General features: G+C 43.6%; 1 protein-coding gene across 1 annotated transcript in view; it reads right to left on the minus strand.

Annotated features, from left to right (window-relative positions):
* Window positions 1-11,353, minus strand: part of UPRT (uracil phosphoribosyltransferase (FUR1) homolog (S. cerevisiae)) — a 21,788-nt gene that overhangs the window by 6,145 nt on the left and 4,290 nt on the right. The window contains exons 4-5 of the mRNA XM_009326985.1: window positions 11,312-11,351; window positions 5,432-5,474 (exon numbers count right to left, since the gene is read on the minus strand). Of these exons, the coding sequence (XP_009325260.1) occupies window positions 5,432-5,474; window positions 11,312-11,351 (83 nt within the window). The remainder of the gene's footprint in view (window positions 1-5,431; window positions 5,475-11,311; window positions 11,352-11,353) is intronic.

Below are 11,353 nucleotides of genomic sequence, written 5' to 3' on the forward strand. Positions count from 1 at the left end.
GCCACACACCCCTCCAGCCTCGAGTGGCCAAAAAACCTCCAGCTCTCCCCCCCGGTGCTGGCCCTGCAGCTGTACCCCAGGCAACGTTACCGAAACGTATTCATCTGAACTCTGCATGATCGCCCGTGAAAGGTGCTTTGGGTATTAAAGATGTAAAAATTCCCTCTGCTAGTGAGCCAAAGATTCACAGGCCAGAACTGCTCAAGGAAAGCTGCTGCCAAGCCAAAGATGAAACCCGTTAAGCAAAAGTCACCGTATGACGGCAGAAATTAGGCGATTGCTCCCGGGACTGTATACTGCTCACTTCAGACGCTTCTTATTCCAGAAACAGGGCAGAGCAGATTGGGAGATTTTTTTCCTGTTCTTCCATTCTGCCCTAGTTCCTAGCACACAGGCAGCCTCTACTAGGAATTAAAAATGGTCCCTTAAATGTACAATCCCTCTTTGAAGATATTTTTAGTCATTTTAGTATGACAATTTTTTCGTAGAGTTGAGCCGTATTCAGAGGTGGTGGTCAGACTAAACCAGCGAAGGGGTCAAAGGGTGCAAGTGACATATAACGGGAGCAAAAGCCTGAAAAAGCAATTCTCAGGGTAAAATTTCCCCTGTAGCAGAACTGCGTATGGGAAACAGGTCCTTCTGAATTGTCAGTCCCCTTTGCGCTTGACTCCTTGCATGTTTGGTAGCTCCAGGAAGCATATGTAGAGAAGCCAGCTGTACTACCTTCCTCCTCCTCCTCTTCATCCTCCTGGCTCTCTGCAAGTAGGGCTTTTGACTCAGTCACTTTAATCCTGAGACTGAAGGCACCAGTGTTCTTCTACTGAAAGACACGTCTTCTCACATAAACAAGCCATGAAATCCTTGATTTAACTGCAGGTTTCTGGGACACCTGTTACACAATTTTACTTTATTTTTTTAAAAGTTATTTCACCAGAAAAAGCCAACCTATGAGCCAGGTTTGGAAGAAACACTTTTTTTCATACTGCTGTCATGCTGACAGGGTTAGCATCGCTCCACATTATCTGCCAAAAGTTGAGAGTAAACCAGTCAAGGTCTATAGTCAAATAATCTCCTTTGTTTTACCACATGCATCAATGTTCTATACAGAGGCGGAGAAGGATTCTTCTGTAAACTTGTCAGTGTTGATAAAACATTTATTTTTGCACTACGCTTTCTGCCGCCCCCACGCTCAGGGATTATAATTTCCACCTCTTTTCTCTCTGGCCCTGAGAACCAGGAGGCCTGCTCCTCTCCTAGAGAGGTGGCTGCCATTGCTTGGAAGCTAAAACAGGTATTACTACGGCCCCACGTGAAGCAGGGAAGTAAAGCTTTGGTCCCAAGGTAGAGGAGTTTGACCAGAAATTAAAACCATGATTGAAGTTATCAGTAACAAAAATAAAGTCTATTTTTAATTGGGGAAAAAAAAGCTAAACAGGATGTTAAATTCCAGCAGGCCTAGTTAAACTGTCAAGGCTTACAGAGTTATGCTGAAATTTTAGATTAAGCATTTAATGCTGATATACAAAATTATATGTCAATGTGCTCATTATTATTACAGTTCTACGTTTAAGATTTACCCCAGAGCCCTTGCAGTAAGTAAAGGGAAATACTGTTAGCTTTGAACCTTTATTAGTACAAGATCTGCTAGAACTGTTAGCAAAACCAACAAGTTAATAGAGGTCCAAGGAGTTTTACCTAACTAGCACATAAACATTTCAAGGCTATGAAAATGTTAGTGAAATCTACCTTTTCTCAGCCAATTAAGCACATGAATAAAGTCTCCTTACCACACTCAAACACCACTGAAGAAATCAGGTTTGACCAGTTCCTCAGTGTCCATGAACAGAGAAATTTGGATATAGGCAACTATAGAAAGCAGACTGACAGCACTCTCATTTAGAAGAGGTGTAATCACTAAATAAGGAAACCAGCCAGGGTGCAAGTCAGAGGTGGTGCTGCTCTGACCAGACAGAACTGGAAAAATGGGAGCCCTTTTAGAGCCACCCCAAAAGGTTATCTGTGATCCTCAGCAGCTGCATGTTACAGCTCTTCTGCCTGCCTGCAATTTGGAAAAAGGTGAAGCATTTAAATGCCAAGAAACCAGAATTTAAATAAATTCTGGAGTGACCATTATTATCTTCCCCTGTTTGTGGGAAGACAGTAGTTTAACTGTACTTTATGTGACAGCCATGCATCACCTAATTTCCAAGGTCATAGTAATTCCTAGGGGGATCCCTCTAACCCATTATGTTGTAGCTTTTCTTGGAAGCTGAAGGGAAGGCAGAATAGTGGGGCTGTCAGCCATACTTTGTATCTATACAGCTCTTTGCACCTCAGAATTTCAAACCACTTTTAAAGTATGCATTATCACACACACACCCCGAGAGAAAGTGGGGCAGAAAGGTGAAGTGACCTGTTCAGTGTTACGCAGGGAGTTGCTGACAGGGCTGAGAAACTAATTAATTCCTCGACCTCAGACCTCCAGTCAAACCGCAAAAGCTACCTTCTGCTGAAAAGCACCACTGCACTTGGGAACGGAGGCTGTAGGTCAGTGCTGGGTAAACGACAAACGCCTGCCTGAATCCAGGCTGCAAGTCAATTTTGCTTGGTCCTTGCCAAAACTCTAGACATGCAATGCCCTCTATGCCTCTGGGAGATGGCTCCTCTTCCCGTTACTCACCTGGTCTCTCAGCCCACAACAACACAGCGCTCAGCTGTGTGCAGCACCAGCTTAACTTCACAGGGCTGGACCTAGCTTACTGTGTACCTCCTACAGAGCAGGCCTTGGAAAAAACTTCTCAGGTGGTCTCAGTAAAAATGCTGCGGGCTTTGTGAGCATCTCACTAGTTCTACAGCAATCCTGCAGGGTGACATCAGTTGAATGCTTCCACAGTGCGTGGGTGCTGGGCAGCACACGTTCAAGGGTTCAGCGTAAGCCTCTTGCACTGAGGAGTTGTCTGCCCGTGTTTCTTAAATTGGTCTCACTACCGCTACCTGTCCAGAGATCTACTACCGCAAGTCATAATGATTGATTGTCTCCTGTGTTAGAGGCTTACTTCTCACAGCTGCCTCTCCTCCTTCACAAAGACAAGATGGGTTGTCTTCATCCCCATGACTAACCCCACATCTTTCAGCTTCAGGATCACAGCACTGGCAGTGGCTTTCAGAAACTCCCTGCTAACCTTTACCTCCTGTTAACTCCGTTCTCTCACAAGTATCTTTGAACATTTCTTTTGTGTCATCCCCTCACGTGTGAAACAAACTGCCAGAAGAAAAAACTGTACCACCAGAAATTCATCAGCTTTGGAATCCCTCCTCAAGACCTCTTCCTGTGGTGACCTTATGAGATACTGCCACTAACAACTGCCAAGCTAGTAGCAAGCTTAACTTCATTCTCATTTGCTCTGTGCAACAAGATGTATTTTGTTAACCCATACGCATATGTTTCTTCTCTTCATGTATTGCATCTTGTCATTAAGCTCTGTTTGCTAACTGGGCGGAAAAACATAGCAAGTCTTAACTATGTTTGCACCCCACCAAGTTTAGTAGAGACCACGTCCCACGTGAAATTGTAACTGTTCTTCGCCACACCTAGGAATAGCATACAGAAAATGAGATAGTCCTACATACTGTTTTGCATAAAATTCCTGCTACAAAATGGAAAACAGACTAGCAGGTTCTGTGGCAAACATCTGCATGACCAGCGAACAGAGGTGTTTCTGTGAAGAGCAGCTCCCTATCTATACAAGTGCTGGCCAGCCCGTAGAAGATGCTGGTACGAGAGCCTGAACTTAACTCACTGCCTGGAAGCTGCAGTTTCTAGCAATGAAGGGGAAAAAAAAATCAGTGCTTCCCTCAGAATGGCACACGGCCTCCAAATAAAATGAGAAGGTATGTGGGAGAGGTCCTTTGCGCTAATTAATGACAATAAGGTACAGTCAAGACTGTTAAGGGTTTTCCTGTCAGTATTAGAATAGCCATTGTTTATCTCTTTTTTTTTAAATACAAATTAGGAACACAGTGCTTCTCTTTAATTCAAAGAAGTTGGCAGGAATGAATGCTCCTAGCATGATGGGAACCTAATACAAGGTAAAACGAATGTTAACCAGAAACCCTCCCTGTGAAAGGAGTACTGGTGGGGAAGGGGCCTGACCCCTGCACTGGAGACCTATACCCCGTAAATGTGGGGGATTGCTGGTGTTGGCCTTTGTTGGCTTCCTGAATCTTATTTGCACATTTAAGCACGTGAAGAACCTGAAACCACAAAACCCAGGCAGAACACCACCTAGTTGAGCTAGTCTTTCACAGGTGGTGGATGTTTCCTGGGCTGTTCCTACTCATCCAATGACCTGTGAAGGACATGTGTCTATTTAAGTGGTACCTGCTGAGAACTGCTGGCACAGAACAAAGGTGGGGCTGCGACTTTCTGCCTGTCAATTATGAAGTACTATTGGCAAAAAAGGCACTCCAGTCAGTCGCTTGATCTATGAGTTACGAGTGATGGGATTTGTTGGCTTGGGCCTTTACTGGTCTTCGTGAATGGGAATGCAAGAAACATCCTCAAGAAGGGAAAAGCAGGGGGGAAGGTGGAAAAGCTGCAAAGATAAAAAGCACTGCAGTCACAATCTTAGGTTGTGGTCATATCTAAGCCCTGAGCAAGCCTGGATCAGGCACAGATTAAGACTGGGCTTATCACAGGAAACCTGCCTGCTGTAGCAAACGGTGCTGGTAATTGAATGGTCTCTGGACTCATCTTTGCTAGAGGGGGGAAGAAAGACTTTCCTTGTTAATGAATGTGATTTGCAAACAGTAAACACCCTCATGAATACAAGGAAGTATATGCGTGGGCATGAGTGTTGTGGTTTTCTTTAAGCATGTAATTTAAATGAGATAAATGTTGCATTCCCAACAGTCTTTGTTCTGACTTACTAAAATGTGTGAAAACTTCAAATTGCTTTGTCCCTGCTAATAACTACCATATGGCTAAAAACAAATTCCCCGTGTGGATGCACCCAGAGCTACTAATCTAATACACAACAAGTGCCAGGAGGCACTTCTGCATGCAAGCAATTGTTAACATCTAGACTGTAAGGAATGGTACAGCTCTGTTTGCAAGATCAAAAGTACTGTTTCAAAGTAAAATTGAATTATCTCTAGCCTCTGTGCATCTGCTTTTAAACAGTATTCTCTTATTACTACTGCTCTCTGTCCTGAAGTAGTTGTGTTTGATAATAACATGGTTTCTAGAACCCTTTGAGATGAAAGCAGTCCGTAACAGAGAACAGAAGTCCCTCTACAGAAAGTTGCTGTCAAACAGCAATTTCCTTTGTGTAGAAAAGTTGCCTCACACCACCGTTAGTCTAGCCTGACAGACCCTTTTTATGGAAGAGTTACAAAGTACAATACCAAGAAGAAGAAATTCTTCACCTACCAGACGATCAGCAGAAAATACGAAGTCTCCTCTACTGGATTTCCTGAAAAAGGTAATAATTTATATTTTAAATTGGGGAATAATTTTAAGAACATTGCTTAAATATAATATTAATTCAAGGACAATATATTCTAAAGGCAGTTCAGAGAAAAGTCTTCTACCATATACAAAATTTATCCCACAGAGATTCTGCTTCATGGGTTTCCTCCTTGGTGGCAAAGACTGAGATGCAGCGAGGTAACGCAGAGCTTTGCCTCTTACTACTGGCAACGTTGCTGCACTGTACCAGTAGCAATTAAAGCGTGAAAACATAAGGATGATATTCTGTAGGTTTTCCACTGTACTACCGTTCCAGCTCAGTTCCAAAACACCTCACAAGCTCAGGAGTGCACCAACCTGGTACACTCCCTACAGCTCTGAGCAAGAGCGCTTTGCTCCGCCTGTTCTTAAGTCAATCAGAAACCATGGGACAATGATAACGCAGATCCCTAGCCCTGAGACCGAGTTAACACACCTGATTGATACGCAGGATATATATCTTGTCTGGAATTCATTCACAGTGTGACTGCATTAGTGAGCTTAAGACTAAAACGAGCAGGGATTCACGAGTATTCCCATGAAAACACCTCTCTGCCGTCCTGTTAGCTTGGGTGCAACTTTTTGCTCATGTGACTGCATGGCTTTTGGCCCATGCAGAAGACAGAATAAGCTCACTTCCTCCTGCTACATACTGTGGAAGTATGCCACGTTAAAACATGAAAAAGGGAAAGTCGAGAGGTTTGTCTGCTTATTTCCTGGGCAACTGGTAACTCAGCCACACTAAAAAAAGGCGTTTTAAAAAGAGCGTCAGCCTAATCTAATTTCTTCCCTTGTGCTAATAACACATTATTAAAAACGCTGGTTTTGTTTTTTTCTTCTTTCTGGTAACAACAGGATATTATTAAGATTTTATTAAGATTTTTTAAGGGATTCATATTTCCATCTGTGGTGTGTGTAAATATTTACTAAAAAAGGGAAGTAGCAAAGCGTGTAGGTGGCGCATCTAGGTTCTTCCAGGCTAGGCTATGGCATTTCAGAAAATTTAGCTGTATTTCATGAATGGGTGGTAAGACAAACCCAAAATTGTCAAGACTGTGGTTTTGACTGCAAAGCGATACACGTTTAGAGTGAATACTACGAGTTATTCATACAGATTACTAGGCTTTAAATTAACTACTCTGTCCTTGCAGAGACACAGATGTTTTTATGCACAGTTCGCTAACACCCTTAATCAGTTATATCTGTTTTTTGAGGGGAGGAGGACAACAGAAAACAATGGTGCGTAAAAATGAGAGACAAATAATAGTAATACTGAAAATGACAGACCTCTTGTACACTGGCAGCTGGAAAGCTGCGACCAGATTTCAAGCCCCACATCATATGAGAATTGCTAGGGGCCAGAAAAAAAGGCTTATGTGAAAACACTGTAACTGTTCACCTTAAACACCAGATAGAAGTACAGAAAGTCATGATCGATGGCAGACTAGAAACTTTTTCAGCTTCTTAATCAAGTAACGAGACAACGTCTAAAAAAGTGAGGCATTAAAACCTGAGTGTTGTAGCACACGGCTAACAACACGAACATTCTGTTAAACACTATAAATTAGTTTCATTTTGTTTCTGAAGGTACGGAAGCATGGCTGATGCACAATTAAAGTCACGTGCGTGTCTTAAGAGGCGAGAAGAAATGTTTTTTGGGAATGTACCGTAATACAAACTAACTTGCAGGGTTTCTTTCTGCTTTAGCACTCAGTACTAGTTACAACCACCGACACGGCTGTAGGCTATGCGGGTCGTGGTCTGATGCGCTTTAGTAATTCCTGTTTCTCTAGTTACCTTACAGAAGAAATTCTTGAGAGACACCTGGGGTACTGTGAAGGCAAGCCTGAAAAAAAGCCGCTTCCCTAAACAGAATTTGTAAGAGGCCTTTATAAGAAGACTTAAGGCACTAGGCGGACTGTTGCCGTTAAAGGGAGCTGATGTAGCTGGGAAACAGGACCACGTTCTACCTGCAGCACTTCAGTACTTAATTTTTTCCAGTGCCTGGGCTGGGGGGCGGCATGTGAAAGGGATCCCACCCTTCCTGCCTGCAGTAGTCATCTTTACTCATCGCAGGTGAGTTACACACTCCTGAATCACCCTACTCTGCATAGCAGTCAGGACTGCGTGCCCTACCGCTTTGCTGTCTTCACTTCTATATTGTTCGCTCAGTTCCCTAGGGAATGAGAAGCCTTAGCAGAGCACAACAGAATGATCTCACGTAACACAGACACAGTAACCTTTAAATACCCACATTTAAATCACGTCCATTGTTAAATCAGGAGTTAAAATGACACTACCAATCTGAGCTAATGAATTTGCTTCTACAGAAATCGGAGCTCTACGTTACAAATTGCTGCACTACTCATTTCAGCTTCCAGATCCCTGGTTCTAATCGGTGCAGGCCAGAAATCATTTTGAGATCATACCCTCCTTAGAAAGAGGCTGTAACTGTTTGTTCCTGAACGTTCAATGCTTAAACGCATCAGTTCACATCCCATTAGAGGACTCAACATTCATATCCAACACACGGTGTAAAAGGCATCTGCCCACCCATTAAGCATTCTCTAGATAAGTGAACAAGCCTGAGGAGAAACGAGCAAACCCACGCACGCCCAAGTTGAGGCGGTCTATCCATCTCCCCGATTCTGGCACACAGACCTAGTTCTTGTTAACTTGAATGAAGCAAAAGAAATATATGGTCATTTTAGTCTATCAGATGGCCATTACTGATTCAGCCAGCTGTCTCAACCCACCACAGGACATGATGACCAGCCACATGAAGAAGGTGGGTTTTTCTTTTATAAACTGAACAGTTATTCCAACTGAAAGGCTGTGCTTGCTTGCTTTGAATCCTCTCAGGAACAAGGAAAAAGCTTTCCACTTTTCAGAGCAGCTCACATTATGGACAAAATAGAGTCCCTGAGGCCTTCTGCATCTGGCCTGACCATCCCTAGCTCCACGTAAGCATGCCCGATTCCAACCTGCACTGCACTGGGAGTATCCATCTCTTCCTTACTTCACAGTAATAGTCCTAGATTGGCTGTTTTTTCCCTACTTTTGTTCTGTTTCTCTCTCCCCAGTAGCTTGCCTTTTAATTTCTGTCCTTTTCATGACCTTTTCAGGTGATTGCTGTACCTGGAACATCCATCTTCTGCAGCATTAAGAAATCCAAATATTCTCCTTGAGTTAAGGCCGCTCCGGTGTTACCGGTTCTTTTTTTAATCCAGAAAGAAAGATGAAGTGATAGGTATCTAATTGCCCCGTAGATGACACAGCTTTTCCCTCTTCCCCAAGCAGTGTATGTGAACATATCCTTTTGTCAGTTTAAATCCGATTTTTTGGCCAGTAGCTCCTCTTAGCCATAAAAGTCCTTATTCACAAATATGATACTTCTTCTGAGGCATTTCTTTCAGCACTTGGTTTGAATGCTACAGTGGTCATATAGTCATCTTAAGGCAGATTACACCTGCCCAGGAAAGGTTACTGCAACGGTTTCTAACCCGTGTGTAAGAAATCATCTCACCCTTGCAGCTGAGCACGTTTTAGCATCTTTCTGAATGACAGGCACTAAAATAGGCCACTTATTTACTGAGATGCAGCTGACTTTCTGGGACGGAATGTAGAAATAATGTTTCCCTACTGTCCTTACATACAAAGCCTACACCTGCCTTTCTGAGCGGGCTGTTGTCCAGTCTTCCTCACTGGTTGGGAAGGGAGCTTGGAAGTGGCAGTTACATCCCCGCTGCCAGGGCAGTGTCCCGCTCACAATAAAGCACAGTTTGCTGTCACTGCAGCTGTTACGAGTAATTCATTATTTACAAGTCTTATCCTGTACTTCCCCTTACCAAAGTCTTGTGCAATGAAGCTGATGCAACTCTCAAAAAATCTCTTTGAAGTTACAATACCAGCTGCTAGTTTCTGGATAAGCTCACTATAACCACAGATTTTATCTGCAAGAGTTCAAAACCTACTTACAACAAAATAATAATAAAAAAACCTAGCTGGGTACAGTAACCACATTGCTAGTATTCACCTAGATATCAAAACTACGCGCTAGTTCCTTTTCACTAACCTCAAAACCTTTATAAGTCATCACCAAGCCTAGTTTGGATTTCCTCTCTCTCTCTCTCTGCTTAGTCCACTTACTTCCCTTTCTGCTCTGCAGGGAAGCTGCCAGGCAGACGTTCTCACCTGCAGAGATCTTTTGTCTGGTCTTGCCACAGTTGCCCTCCTTACAGCGAGGCTACGCTACCTCTGTGTGCTCCTACCTGCAATGAGATTATGTTTTTCCACAATGCTTTGAAGATTAAAAAAAAACCAACCTTGTTTAAGGTAACAAGGCTCATGTAAGCTAATAAAAATTAATGTAACTAAGTATTGTCTTTGAGAGATGATGATTAGTTTTGCATTAAAATGTATTAGTGTTATTAGCTACAAAGTTAAGCACTCAAGAACCAGGAAATACCAAAAGGTAGACTACACAGATGGACAGATATGAAACAAGGGGAAGAACCGCGTCTGCGCTATGTGTTAGTTATTGCAGATGTTAGAAAACCAATGTGTTGCAGGAAGAGAAGGTTTTATTCAGAACCCGATCGCTCCACCGATAAACTTGATTTCACACCTGTGTGTCTGCTGGTGGTTCTTGCATCACAGTAGGCAAATTGTGCTTTTAATAGATGGCTGCTGGTAATGTTTGTCATATGTTGCATGCTAAATTTAATACCTTGTAATATCACCTTCCAAGTGCTGAACAATCAAAGCTACAAATGTGATCAGTGGGAGGTATGCTTTCACCATCTGAGATGCTATGTAAGGTCCTAAGTATCTCACGCTGGTGTTCAGCAGTGGGGCACAATTTTGCATGGATTTCTGCACTTCAGCTTAAGATTTGTGAAACTGGAATAACACCTTCATGTCTTACAAGGTGTGGTGGCAGCAAGGACTCTCGGTGACACAAAGTGACGACAATGGAGAATAATGCCTTCAAAAAAGGCAGCCTCCTTTCAGGTTAATGTGCCCTCAGTAAAACAGTTCCCTCCTTGTCTGCCTCCCTCCTTAATACTGTCTCTCTCCCATTCCTCCCAGCCCACCATGGTCTAGTCTCTATGCTATCCCCAACTTTTTGTTCCAAAACTATTCTTTTTGCCTAATTTGTTCCAGTCCCGGCTCCTCAAACATCTGATCCCAGTTTACTTTCATCTCAGCTTTTCTCCAATCTTTTCTTATTTCTCCAGCTTTTCTCCAATCTTTTTCTTATTTCTAGCTCTCTCAGGCTGCCCTTGTGATCTGTTTTCTTCTGGCCATCCTTGTCCCAAAATCCTTAACAGCCCCCCGACACAGACTGGAAAGACTTGGCCCTTACATTTTCCTTAATATGGTAGTCCCAATCTTCAGCAAACTCGTGTGATTTCCCTGCCATTCATTCCCAAACCTAGCACCTATCCTTTCCCAGCCTTTAAATCCAGTCTGTGCTCCTATACCCGCCTTGCCTTAATCCATGCCGTCCTGCATACCGTACACGATATCCAGACAGCGGTGATGAGACCCCGCTCCTGCCGGGGCACGGCGGTGCGACAATAAGCTACAGCTTCCATTCTCAAGGGTTTTCTACTCCTTTGTACGGTGACGACGACGCGGCAAGCAAGCTCTGAGCCGTCCGCGGTGTGGAGGCAGGCAGAGACCTCACACCGGGGAGTGCAAAAATCTGTAAGAGGTTTTGAGAGCCGCCGAATTCATGCCTTTGTCACCGACGGCCCCGAGGCGGGGCTGGCTATCGAAGACCCCCGGGAGCGCTACCTGCCGCTGAGGCGAGGCGAGGCGAGGCGGCGGTGCACACCT

Source organism: Pygoscelis adeliae, unplaced genomic scaffold, assembly GCF_000699105.1.
Source record: "Pygoscelis adeliae isolate BGI_AS28 unplaced genomic scaffold, ASM69910v1 Scaffold587, whole genome shotgun sequence".
Taxonomy (NCBI): Eukaryota; Metazoa; Chordata; class Aves; order Sphenisciformes; family Spheniscidae; genus Pygoscelis; species Pygoscelis adeliae.